This window comes from Mobula hypostoma, chromosome 7 (genome assembly GCF_963921235.1).
Source record: "Mobula hypostoma chromosome 7, sMobHyp1.1, whole genome shotgun sequence".
In the NCBI taxonomy this organism is placed as follows: domain Eukaryota; kingdom Metazoa; phylum Chordata; class Chondrichthyes; order Myliobatiformes; family Myliobatidae; genus Mobula; species Mobula hypostoma.
The window spans coordinates 134,753,476-134,767,656 of record NC_086103.1 but is presented as its reverse complement, the minus strand read 5'-3'; the positions used below and the strand labels follow the sequence as shown (position 1 = coordinate 134,767,656).

The window sequence follows — 14,181 nt, the reverse complement described above, 5'->3', positions numbered from 1 at the left end:
AGCCTCCGGGTCCAACATATAATCCTCCGTAACTTCCGCCACCTCCAACTGGATCTCACCACCAAGCACATCTTTCCCTCCCTCCCTTCTGCTTTCTGCAAGGATCGCTCTCTACGCGACTCCCTCGTCCATTCATCCCCACCTCTTCCCACCGATCTCCCTCCCGGCACTTATCCTTGTAAGCAGAACAAGTGCTACACATGCCCCAACACTTCCTCCCTCACCACCATTCAGGGCCTCAAACAGTCCTTCCAGGTGAGGCGACACTCCACCTGTGAGTCGGCTGGGGTGATATACTGCGTCCGGTGCGACCTTCTATATTTTGACGAGACCCGACGCAGGCTGGGAGACCGTTTCGCTGAACACCTACGCTCTGTCCGCCAGAGAAAGCAGGATCTCCCAGTGGCCACATATTTTAATTGCACATCCCATTCCCATTCTGCTATGTCTATCCACGGCCTCCTCTACTGTCAAGATGAAGCCACACTCAGGTTGGAGGAACAACACCTTATATTCCATCTGGGTAGTCTCCAACCTGATGGCATGAATACTGACTTCTCTAACTTCCGTTAATGCACCTCCTCCCCTTCACACCCTATCCCTTATTTATTTAATATATTTTTAATACGTTTTCTCCCTCTGTTCCTCTCACTATAACTCCTTGCCTGCTCTCCACCTTCCAGGCTCCCCTCCCCCCTTCTCTTTCTCCCCAGACTTCCCATCCCATGATCCTTCTTCTCCAGCTCTTAGATCCACCCCTCCTCTCCTGTCTTCTATCATTTCAGATCTCCACTCCCCCTCCCACTTTCAAATCTCTTATTATCTGTTCTTTCAGTTAGTCCTGATGAAGGGTCCCAGCCCAAAATGTCGACTGTACCTCTTCCTATAGATGCTGCCTGGCCTGCTGCATTCACCAGCATTTTTTGTGTGTGTTGCTTGAATTTCCAGCATCTGCAGATTTCCTCGTGTCTGCTGGAAATTTATTGTTCTGTTTCTCATGCACCAATGTCAACTGCTTATTCACTTCCATAGATGCTGCGTGATTTACTGAGTTCCTCCAGCAGTTTGTGTGTTGCTTTGGATTTCCAGCATCTGCATAATTTCCTGCGTTTCTATTAATACAAATTTGTTTTCTTGAGGTATTCAGAATCCATACAAATCAAATTGAAAAATGTCAGCTAAAATTCAATATAACAACTTGCTGACCAATGATCTAACATCCCATAATTCCAGATGGTTCGAAACATCTAATACAATATCAACTGTTAGATTCTACAGCAGGGGCCCACTTGGTTAATGGTAAGGGTCCATGGCATAAAGGTTGAGAACCCCTGTTCTAGAGAACAGTATTGTGACAACATGGGTCCTTTACAAAAGGACTCATATTAATATGTAGACTTCATTGCTAGCATGTCAAAATATTTCACTAGGAATTCCATATTTCATGTCATGCAGACAAAGCAGCTAGTGTACATATTGTCCAACAGCAGAAAGGCAATAAATTGCCAGTTATTCTTCAAATAGGTCCGGGTTTGTATTAAAAGACTGGAAGAATATCCTTGCTGTTCTTTAAATAGTCACAGAAGCTATTAATTCCTCTCCATCACCAACAGTACTTGGAAGCACTCCAAGGTGTGAACCTCTGTTGCCAGTTCTGGCAGTCAGGCTTGAACAGTTTTCCAAGTCAGCAAAGAGTGCCTTCACCAAACTAGGTCCACATTAACTGTCTGACGTGTGAAAAAAAATAGCCTTCAGAACAGTAGACAAGAGACTGCAAATGCTGAATCAGAAGCAACAATCTGCTGGGGAGCAACACACACAAAATGCTGGAGGAACTCATCAGGTCAGGCAGCACCTGTGGAAATGAATGAACAGCCGACGTTTCAGTCAGAGACCCTTCCTTGCAGCCAGAAAGGGGAAGATATCAGAATAAAAAGGTGGGGGGGAGGGGGGAAGGGGGAGAACAGGAAGGAGGCTAGCTGGAAGGTGATAGGTGAAGCCAGATGGGCAGGAAAGATAAAGGGCTGGAGAGAAAGGAATCTGATGGGAGAGGAGAGTGGACAATAGGAGAAAGGGGGAGGGACCTGTGGGAGGTGACAGGCAGGTGGGAAGAGGCAAGATGCCAGAGTGGGGAATAGGAAGAGGAAAGGGGATGGATTTTTTCTAAACTGGAAGGAGAAATCTATATCATGCCCTCAGGTTGGAAGCTACTCAGACAGAATACAAAGCTTTGTTCCTTCATTCAGAGGTTGGCCTCATCGTGGCACCAGAGGCAGCCATGGACCAACATGGGAATTGGAATTAAAATGTTAGACCGGTGGAAAATTCTGCTTTTGGCAGATGGAGCAGAGGTGCTCAACAAAGTGGTCTCCCAGTTTACGATGGGTCTCACCAAGGAGGCCTCATCGGGAACACCAGACCCTAACACATTCGCAGCTGAAGTGTTGCCTCACATTAAAGGACTGTATAGGAAATGAGATGAGGTGTAGCAATTTAGCCACTTGCAGGGATAAGTGGGGATAAATGAATACGGAATCACAGAGGGAGAGAGAGGTAAAGGTGGGTTTGGTGGTAGGTTTCCTCTGGAGATGATGGAAGTTGCATAGTATGTGTTGGATGAGAAGGCTGACAGAGTGGTAGGTAAGGACAAGAGGAACTCTATAACTGTTAAGGCAGCGAGAAGAAGCGAAACCCTGTTCTCAGGTTGGAGGAGGAGCAACACCTTATATTCTGTATGGGCAGCCTCCAATCCGACGATGGTATGAATATCAACTTCTCCTTCCAGCAAAAAAAAAATCTCCTCCCCCTCCTTCTTCTATTTCCCACTCTGGACCCTTACCTCTTCTCTACCTCTCCCTGGTTTCCGTCCTCCTCTTTCTCCTATGATCCACCCTCTTCTCCTATTATATTCCTTACGCTCCAGCCCTTTACATTTTCTATCCACTAGGCTTCACCTATCATCTTCCAGCCATCCTCCTTCCCAGTGTAAATGAGGGGGGAATGTTTATAATCTGCTGGAGAGACTGACTGAGCAGAACGCACATATTATTTGAACCTCTATGGAGCTTGCCCCTGCTAGCTGGATGCAGCAAGGCAATTTTTTTTAAAAATAGGAATTTGTAGTTCATTCCATTGTGCTGGCTATTTGGAGGTCTATGTGGGGACTAAATTGCCAGTTGCTGTGGAGTGTTTTTTTTTAAAATGTGGGGGTTATTTACCTGGTGTTTAGGAGATCATAAGGCTAGAAGGGGATACAATTTATAGTTGCTATGTGACTACAGACATCTTACAGTGGGAACGGGATATTTCTGCACTTTTATTCCCAACATGCACCTCCCCCGAACCTGCAATGCTGTGGTCTAAGTCAAGCCAAGCACAGCTGGGTGCATGGAGCAGACTCATTCATTGAGGCAGTAAGGCCAGATGACAGTTGCTCTTCCTTGATTTGCCCTTTCTCCTATCACAGCTGTGTTGCTGATCTGCTCCCACAGTTTTTGTTCATTCCTGGCTTACGAAAAATGTTTTTGTCAGAATCAGAAACTTTAAGCTGTCTGCAGTAGATTCTGGGAAGCCATGGATAAAACATGGATAATTATTATATATAGTTTTAAAAAAACAGGAACAGAGCCCTCCAGCAATACTTGGAGATTAAAATAGTCTTCTTAAAACTAACCCCACTTCCAAACTTCACCTCAGTTAGTCCAGTGGTTACAAAGCTGCCCTTTGGTTTCTATACATGATCAAACATGTGCCTGGATTGTGTTGTTAAATGCTAGTGCCCAACCTTCCAAAACTGATGTTTTACATGCTGCAGTCTGAAACTTGCTGGACAACATCTGACAACTTAAACCTGGAGATGTGGACTTCAAAAGCAGTCATGCAAGTGCTCAATCTTACTGACGTTTCCCCCTCATTTACACTGGAAAACCGGTCTCTCATGATGTACAACCTGAAGGATCTGCAAACCTACTCATTCAATGGAGATTACAAGTAGGAACATGGACAGTTAAGTTTATTTTTGCTTTTAATGTTTGATTTTGTGTTTAAGCCTGATACATTTCTTTAAAAGTAAATTACTTTTTACTTTTAACCTTTTATAAGAATTTGAAACCCTCACTTTTAAAATCAAAGCTGGGCAAGAGGCTTTAGTAATTGTCAAGGCTTTCAGTAATTGGGATTTATTTCTGCGCACCTCTGAACCCACTGGTATTCATCTTCAAGAGTACACAAAGAGTAGTTCCCACAATTTAAAAGATGGCACATGCAATCCCTCTATTGTATACAAGTAGGAAACAAGGAGCTACAGAGCAATTAGCATGTTGTCAGTAGTAAGAAAAATGCTGGAATCACTGATAAAGGAAGTGGTCACACTGTAGTGTAGTCGTTAGTGTGATGCCAGTTTAGCTTGGGGCAGTGTTTGAGTTCAATTCTGCCATCATTTGTAAAGAGTCTGTATGTTCTCTCTGTGGAATGTGTGGGTTTTCTCTGAGTACTCCGATTTCCTCCCACAGTCCAAAGATGTTCTGGTTAGTAGGTTAATATGTTGTTGCAAATTGTCCCGTGTTCAGGAAAGGGTTAAATTGGGGATTGCTGGACAGTGCTGCTTGAAAGGTCTATTCCACACTATATCTCTAAAAAAAAAATGATAAATAGATAGAAGCAGAATATTCATGGATTTATGAACGAGCAATTGCATCTCTGAAATACACAAGAGCCTTTTGAAGTTGTAACAGAAAGAACAAGCGGACCAGCTGGTATATCTTGGGACTTTAAGAATTTTTTCAATAAGGCACCACTTAATATTTTTATATAGATATGATTACTGTAGATTAATAAATTGTCTATTGAGAATTAATTACAAAAAGTAAAAGGCTGGAATAAATGGATTATTTTTGTATTGGAAATGGTGTTAAGTGGTATGCTAAATTCAAGTTGTTTAATGTTATTTCCAGTATACAAATGTAAAGGAGAACAAAATTGTTACTCTGGATTCCATGCAGCATAAAAAAAGGTATAAGATAACAACACAATAATAAAAAACCACAATAAACAAGTACACAAGATATATACACGATTGATTGTATGTCCATAAAGTGAAGTTAGCCACAAGAGTGTCTGTACATAAGGTGACTAGACAGGAAATTATGAAGTAGTGGTGGTGTAGGGTGTGGAAGGATGAGTTAGTGGGTAGATGTGTTGATCATTCTTACTGTTTGGGAAAAGTAACTGTTTGAGTTTGGCAGTCCTGACATGGATGCAACGTAGCCTCGTCCCTGATCGGAGTGGGACAAAAGTCGATGAGTAGGGTGGGTGGGATCCTTCATGATCCTGCTGGCCCCTTTTCCACCACCTTTCTGTGTATACATACTTGATGGTGGATGGGCTGGAGCCAGTAATGCCTTGGACAGTTTTGACTGCTTGTTGCAGAGCCTTCTTGTATGCTGTAGTGCAGCTTCCATATCAAGTCGTAATGTAGCATGTTATGATGCTCTCTATTGCACATCTGTAGAAGGACGCAAGCATAGCCCAGCTCTCTTCAGCCTCCTCAGAAAGTGATGAGCTTTCTTAATGATGTGGGATGTCCTGAGAAGCTGTGCCAAACAAGCACTCAGTTTCCACTTTGTCATGATGTTACGAGGGGTGTGGACAGTGCAATTGACATTAAAGGTGGGCTCCCAGCCATTCAAAATGTACATCTGATATTTGGATGAGCTGATTAGTTCAGAATCAGATTCATCATCATTGACATGGTATGAAATTAGTTTTATGGCAGAACTATAGTGCAAGACAAAAAAAATTACCAAAAAGTTACAATAAATAAATGGTGCAGTAGAGGTATGGTGAAGTTCATGGACCCATATACATGCATGCAAACACACTGACAATTCAAAGCTGAGTGGAACTGTTGGTTATTAGGAGAATGCAGAGGCTTCAGGTGGTGTATAGTGTTTTAATGAATAGACAAGAACAAAGTATATGGAACATACTGAAAAATGTGAAGCCATCCACTTTGAAGCATGAAGTATTTCAAATAGTGAGAGATTAAAAGGTATTCAGAGGGGCCTGGGTGTTATTGTATACAAATCACCAGGTTAAAATGAAGATACAGCAAGAAGGAAGGCAAATAGCTCACCTCTAATGCAAAAAACAATATGATCAGAGTCATCTTGCTCCAATTATATGGGCCCCAATGATTCTGCATACAGAAATTTGTATACATATGGTTTCCATAGCCAAGGAAAGATATATCTGCAGTAGAGGTGCAACTAAGGTTTGATAGATTGACTCCAGGGATGGAAGGTTTGTTGCTGAGAATGGACCTACAGTTTTGTGTGCTGATCTTAGCAATGAAACATACACAGCATTTTTGTAAGTTTTTAAGACAAACATTGAGTTTTTTCTGTTAACTGGGGCATCAAGAACCAACATACAGTCTCAAAATAAAGGTCAGTCATTCAATAGGGACATAGCCTCAAGATTCGAGGGAGTAGATTTAGGACCGAGATGAGGAGGAACTGCTTTTCCCGGGGAGTGGTGAATCTGTGGAATTCTCTGTCCAATGAAGCAGTGAAGGCTACCTCAGTAAATATATTTAAGACAAGCTTGGGTAGATTTTGGCATAGCAGTGGAATTAAGGGTTATGGAGAAAAGGCAGGTAGGTAGAGATGAGTTCATGGCCAAATCAGTCATGATCTTATTGAATGGTGGAGCAGGCTCGACAGGCAAGATGGTCTACTCCTGCTCCTATTCTGTTCTTAATTCTGATACGAGAAAAAAAAATTACTTCACCCTGAGAATTGCTAGCCTTTGCATTTCTCAATTATCAAGGCTGTGCTGGCTCACTATATTTAATGTTTCACTGCAAAATTCTCTGAAAACTAAGTTTTGTTTCTCTTCAGAGGAAGTGACGGAAATATCATCATTTCTAAAATAAGAAAATTAAAGGTTCATCTACACTGAAAGCCTTGCCACTAGTTCAATAAAAACAGGCTGCATAAACAGTATGAGAAAACTTTAGCTCCTCAGGGTCAGCAGCTTAAGCGGTTTAAGTACAATTTAAATTCTTGATCTACAATGCCATCAATTAATGTTTCCCCATAAATGAAAGTATTTCCTCTTAATAACTAATAACTTCCCTGTTAGTAAATCTGGAGGTCCACTAACTTCCCATTACATTCAATTGAAAACAATTCCATATTAATTCATCCCATTTTTTTTTGTACCCTGAGTGGTAGAATCTGGTTCCATTTCTTTTCTAGCTGATAAATCAATGGGGCTGCCATCATCAGATGCTGGAAATTCTGCCTTCGGTATAGAGTTTGTTGTGGAGTCTGGTTCAATCCTTGAAACAGCAGCTGGTGTATCCATTGTCTGTTTATTCAACTGTACTGTAGCCTGTGCATCAGTGGAGCTGCTGATGTGCCCTTCTTGAGCTATCTATAGTTAAAAGAAAATTATTGCAGTTAAAATGGATGGTTTACCTGCAATAATTAGTATGCAATTTAAAAACACCATTGCTCTAATTAAGCACTATTAAACTTCAGTGGATTAATTTAGAAATCATGTGAACATTTTAAGCCAAACAAACATGAATGAAATATTACTATATTAAACAATCCATCTAATTGTGAACACAATTCAGACAGAAAATAGAACACTGGCACATTAATTTAAGAAATAACAAATATGATAAATGTTAACTTCACTAGACATATAGTCTTATTGTTGCTAACTGACAAAGCAATTCCTATGAAAGATGCTATTTGTGAAATAAAGAGCCAATATTTTAACACGGTCATACAGCTGGAAATTGCAATTTGATACACTGTTCAAGAATTAATCGAATACAATGAAGATATTTTTAATTTTACCTGGAAGTCCCTTATTTTTCTAATTTCAGTCTCGAAGTCATCATCATCCTTCTCCTCCCCTTCTGTATCACTGCTTAAACCACAAAAGAAGGTAGAAGGGAGCAGCAGATTTTTAGCTTTCATCCTCTCTTCATCTGTTGGTAATTTCTCCCAGACAATGAAACAGTCTTTCTCACCATCTTCTTCCAGATTACCCACACTGGAGCCTACAAAAGTAGCAGGATGGTCACAAACACTAGGAAAATTTCATCGCAATCTTGATTTTAAACAAAACACTTTTAGTATTAGTTACTACATAATATACTACAGTACTGTGCAAATGTCTTGAACACCATGGACTTTTATACAACTTTTTTTCTTCTGCAATAGTGTCAGTAGAAAAAAAGCGAACTATAGACTTCAAAACTCTTTTTCCAAAAAAAATAAATGCTACAGAAAAATGTTTGTATTTCATCAAGTACCATATAAAGTAATAGACCACTAATCAAATAAAAACTAGATTACTTTGTCAAAATATAGCCCAGTGCATGATTGAACAAAGTAACAAACAGGACGCTAACGATCAATGACATAATGATTTGAATGAACTAAACTGATTAACTGCAAACTATGCTCCAAGCCTATACTGGTATCTGTCCCCCACTTTTCCTTCGCTACATCAACGACTGCATTGGCGCTGCTTCCTGCACACATGCTGAGCTCACTGACTTCATTAACTTTGCCTCCAACTTTCACCCTGCCCTCAAGTTTACCTGGTCCATTTCCGACACCTCCCTCCCCTTTCTAGATCTTTCTGTCTCTATCTCAGGAGACAGCTTATCTACTGACGTCTACCATAAGCCTACGGACTCTGTTACCTGGACTATTCCTCTTCCCACCCTGTCTCTTGCAAAGATGCCATCCCCTTCTCAGAATTCCTCTGCCTCCGCCGCATCTGCTCTCAGGATGAGGCTTTTCATTCCAGGACAAAGGAGATATCCTCCCTTTTTTTTAAAGAAAGGGGCTTCCCTTCCTCCACCATCAACTCTACTCTCAAACGTATCTCTCTCATTTCCCGCCACCCCACCAGGAATAGGGTTCCCCTTGTCCTCACCTACCACCCCACCAGCCTCCAGGTCCAACATATTATTCTCCGTTAACTTCCACCACCTCCAATGGGATCCCACCACTAAGCACATCTGTCCTCCCCCCAGCCCCGCTTTCCGCAGAGATAGCTCTCTACGTGACTCCCTTGTCCATTCATCTCCCCCAGCCCTTCCCACTGATCTCCCTCCCAGCACTTATCCTTATAAGGAGAACAAATGCTACACATGCCCTTACACTTCCTCCCTCACTACCATTCAGGGCCCCAGACAGTCCTTACAGATGAGGCGACACTTCACCTGTGAGTCAGCTGGGGTGATATACTGCGTCCAGTGCTCCTGATGCGGCCTTCTATATATTGGCATGACCCAACGCAGGCTGGGAGAATGTTTCGCTGAACACCTACGCTCTGTCTGCCAGAGAAAGCAGGATCTCCCAGTGCCCACACATTTTAATTCCACGTCCCATTCCCATTCTGATATGTCTATCCACGGCCTCCTCTACTGTCAAGATGAAGTCACACTCAGGTTGGAGGAACAACACCTTATATTCCGTCTGGGTAGCCTCCAACCTGATGGCATGAACATTGACTTCTCTAACTTCCGTTAATGCCCCATCTTGTATCCCATCTGTTATTATTATTTTTTTTTTCCCTACTCTTTTTTCTCCCTCTGTCCCTCTCACTATAACTCCTTGCCCATCCTCTGGGCTCCCCCACCTTCTTTCTCCCTCGGCTTCCCGTCCCATGATCCCCACTCTTCTCCAGCCTCGTATCCCTTTTGCCAATCAACTTTCCAGCTCTTAGCTCCATCCCTCCCCCTCCTGTCTTCTCCTATCATTTTGGATCTCCCTCTCCCCCTTTCAAATCTCTTACTAGCTCTTCTTTCAGTTAGTCCTGACGAAGGGTCTCGGCCCGAAATGTCGATTGTACCTCTTCCTATAGATGCTGCCTGGCCTGCTGCGTTCACCAGCAGTTTTTCTGTGTTGTTAACTGAAACAGAAACGGATGTTGGAGGACTCAAACTGGATGAAGGACAACCAAACTAAAAGGTGAGGTTGTGGTAGATGTGACAGTTTAACCTTCAAATCAATTCTTGCAAAATGGTAAGAGTGATCATAACAAGATACAATATGGTCGCCCTGCATCAGCAAGGGCTCTCCCAAGCAGAAATTTTATGGCAGACAGGGTTTCAAGATGTGCTGCCCAAGCTCTTTTGAAAAAGCTCAAAGAAACAGGCAAGGTTGAGGGCCAGAAACGTAGTGGGTGGACACAGAAACTGAGTGCGAGAGATGCATCAAACTGATGTGCCTTCTAAATCTGAACTCCAGCACTGCTATCAGCTCTGAATTCAATGAAACCACTGGAACCCAAGTACACCCTCTACAGTCTGGAAAAGTTTTGTCATAGGCGGCCTTCATGGAAGAGTTGATGCCAAAAAGCCATTCCTCCAAAGTAGAAACAAAACCAAGAGACTCACCTATGCACAAAAACACAAGGACTGAGAGTCAAAATTTGATTTTTTTTGGCTCAAATAGGAGGCAGTTTGTCTGTAGAAGAGTTGCAGAGCACTACATGCGTGCGTGCAGCCAACAGTGAAGCACGACAGACGTTTCCTGCAGGTTTGGGGCTACATTTCTGCAAATGGAGATGGTGATCTGGCCAGAATTAATGGAATCCTCAATGCCGAGTACACGCAGATTCTCATTCATCACACAATACCATCAGGAGGTATTTGATCACTCCCAACTTCATTCTGCAGGAGGACAATGATCCCAAATGCATGGCCAAGGTCAGAGAGAACTACCTTCAGCGAAAAGGACAACCAGTTCTGCAACAGATGGTAGAGCCTCTACAGACCCCAGATCTCAACATCATTGAAGATGTCTCAGATTTTCCAGAGAAACAGAAGCAAGTGAGGCAGCCAAAGTCTGCAGAATAGCTGTGGCAAGTTCTCCAAGATGCTTGGAACAACCTACCAGCTGGTTTTCTTATAAAACTGCACGATAGTGTGCCTAAATGAATTGATGCCATTTTAAAAGCAAAAGGTGGCCACACCACATTCACCAGTAGTTTTTCGTTTAAAAGACTGTTTACTGTTCTTCACAGTAAATTTTTTGATATTCTGAAACATTTTTGAAAGCACTTCTGCTTTACAGAATTTTTCCCCTAAAGCCCAAGACTTTTGCACAGTACTATATATTCTAATCTATAAAAGCTATTTTTACAAGAAAATTATACCCATTTCCTCACATCATTCTCTTTTGTTCAAGGCCTAGAAGTCAACAAAACAATAAGAATTCAAAACAAGCTAACTTTATCAGACTAAAGACAACACAAGTGGCTGGAAATTCAAAATAAACCAGAAATGCTGAAGATGCTGAGCATCTGTTCGGGGGTGGTGGTGGGAAGACAGAATTGGATGAAGTGAAAAAGCAGTGTGTTTGAAATTGCAAAGACTTCAGCAGGCCAGGAATAATTATTATGATAAAGAGAATCCAGATGACAAAGGTGTCCTTCCCTTTCATCCAGCAATCCAAGGATGATTTTCAATAGCTCATCTGCACTCCCTTCTGCATTCACTGCTCACATAACTCAGTTTTTCTCTCTCTCCACAGAGGCTGCCTGATCTGTTGAGCAGCTTCAGAATTGTTTTTATTTCAATTTTACCAGCTATTCACAAGTCCATTTTGATTATGCTTATTTTTGGATCCCTAAACAGTCTCCCAATATTTTACTGTGCTCATGCACATCCAAGAATTCTAAGACCAGACAGAACTAACTAACCACTATCTTAAAAGGATATTGCTGTTGGATTCTGCCTCAATTCTTGTTGTAGAAAATCTCAGATGACAGTTCAACTTTGTTTTTCTAAACTGCATCACCAGTTCTATAGTGATATAAAGGGCTGCCCAAATTGGATGAGGCAAAATAGTAACAGATGGAAACCGTGGTTGAAGAGCCACTTATTTAAATTGAGTTTAATTTTCTGTCTAGAAATCAGAAGTTATGCTTCTTGCATTGATAAAATTTACAAAGTGCTAGTAAATCACTGAAAATTCGATCCTCTTGTCTGTGAATGCTCTTGCACCGATACGCAACACCGCAGGTATTTGTAAAATCATCCTAATGACATTCCTTAAAGCACAAAGAGAAATTAGGTAACGTTGTTTGATGCATACCAATCAATAGGACAGTCACATTTTAATAGCTATCTATAGGACAGTCACATTTTAATAGCTATCTCTGGCAGATCCCAGCCTAGGGTTGAAACCTCACTCAAATATATTGTTTTCCTACTAGCATCTGTCCCTTGACCTCCTAACCATGACCCCCCCTCATCTACTCCAAAGCAACTGAACTCACCAGTCCTCTCCATCATCTTCTCCCACTCACTGAGGCCCTGTTGCTCCAAATCATAGCACAAAGATCCGGCCAAGATTTGCTGTGAAGTCACTTAAACTGTGTCCAACCCTTTAAGTCTTCAGCAGTACCAATGCCCCTCAGATTTTGGTGCCCTGAACAGAACTAACATAGAAAAACTACAGCACAATACAGGCCCTTGGGCCCATAATGCTATGGCGGAAATGTACTTATTTTAGAAATTACCTAGAGCTATCCACAGCCCTCTATTTTTTTTTAGCTCCATGTACCTATTCAGGAGCCTCTTAAAAGACCTAATGGAGAATATTTCACATTACTCCTTTACTTCCTCATTAACAATACCCAGCCTAGCATCTAATATAGTTGAGTTTTGAAGCAATGTTATCACACGCATTAGCCAAAACATCCAAAGCCTTTGCCCTATATTTAACAACAGATTACTTTATGAGTACAATTGTTGGCTATTTTGTATCAACTCAATCTATTTTCAAAATCATAAGTCAATCCATTTCGATACACATCCAGAATGAAGCTATTTGTTAAAATACCCAAATGTATTTCTAAAAATGACACCAATAAAAATTGGTATCACGAATTCCAGTGGTCAATTACAAAACTGCAAAAAAAAAGTATACCTATTATACAGGACTTCTGCTCCTTTTTGTCACCACAACATAACTTATCAGTTGATTTCAAGAAAGTGCCTTGAAAAGAAAAGATGCTGGGAATTAGAACTTTTACATGATCAAAAAAAGACAGTAATTTTCTGTATAAAACTTGTACCTGTTTTACTGGAGACTTCTTGTTGAGATGCATCCTGATGAAGCCAATCCTTACACTGATCTGGGTGTAGATTTCTACCAAGACTTCTATCAGCTGACATTAAGTATGAATACCAGAGTTAACAAAGTTATTTTAGTCCAAAAAGAGAGCTTAGATGAAGAAATTTATTTACCTGGTGCAGATACACATTCCGAGTCAAGGGTAGCCAATTGTCCCCCTGACGCACCTGGATCCAGTTTTGCATTAGTTCTCAAGCTTTTACCTAGGTTTGGAAAATTCTTAAGTAATTTAACCTGCATTTTTAATTTAAAAGATAGTTTGAGGAGTTTTTATCTGTACCTGTGATAGCTGATTTTTGCCTTTGGGGCTTATCTGGATATAGTTTTCCATTGAGATTTTTGACTGCAGTTTCATAGTCTTCATCTTGAGAGAGGAATAATTTAACATTAGTTTGCTATGTGAAATACAAGACCAAAGGAAATCTAGTTGGCAAATTTGTCTGATACATTTGATACTTTTCCCTTTTAAATGGAAAAAAAACTGTATTTTAAGTAAACTTATTTACATAAACATAGTAACCACATAACCTAATCACAGAGTAGCTTCATCATTGTTTTTTTTAAGTCCATACAGTGCAGCTGGAAGGACTTTCTGCGTCACCATACCCAAAGTGAGGCACATAACAACAACCCTTTTGTTTAACACCTCTAGCACAGCAAATCATAAATGTTTTGCATAAATATCAAAGATACTAGATAAAAGAGAAGACAATTTATGTAGCAAATTCAAAATTTTGTCTTTGCCACCAAAGTCAAAACCACATTAAATCTAGGATGAACAAGATGCCACAATTACAATGGGTATGAATATGATGGAGATCAGAAAAGCCACAGACAAATTTAAAAACATGAATGAAAATATTAACATTGAGGCAATGCTTAACAAGATGCCAATGTAGGTTAGAAAATAGTGGGAGAGAAGGAGCTAATGAGGGAAAAAAGCAAATATAAAAACAAATGGAATCAGATGGAGATGTCGACGGGGAAAGGTACTGAGGAAATT

The 14,181-nt window shown here is 41.0% G+C and overlaps 1 protein-coding gene across 3 annotated transcripts in view; it reads right to left on the bottom strand.

The window, feature by feature from the left end:
- Positions 1-14,181, bottom strand: part of ranbp2 (RAN binding protein 2) — a 73,251-nt gene that overhangs the window by 20,439 nt on the left and 38,631 nt on the right. For all 3 annotated transcript variants that reach the window (XM_063054057.1, XM_063054059.1, XM_063054058.1), the window contains 6 exons: positions 13,459-13,542; positions 13,292-13,381; positions 13,120-13,212; positions 12,972-13,040; positions 7,872-8,077; positions 7,224-7,437 (listed from right to left, as the gene is read on the bottom strand). In XM_063054057.1, coding sequence (XP_062910127.1) covers positions 7,224-7,437; positions 7,872-8,077; positions 12,972-13,040; positions 13,120-13,212; positions 13,292-13,381; positions 13,459-13,542 — 756 coding nt within the window. The remainder of the gene's footprint in view (positions 1-7,223; positions 7,438-7,871; positions 8,078-12,971; positions 13,041-13,119; positions 13,213-13,291; positions 13,382-13,458; positions 13,543-14,181) is intronic.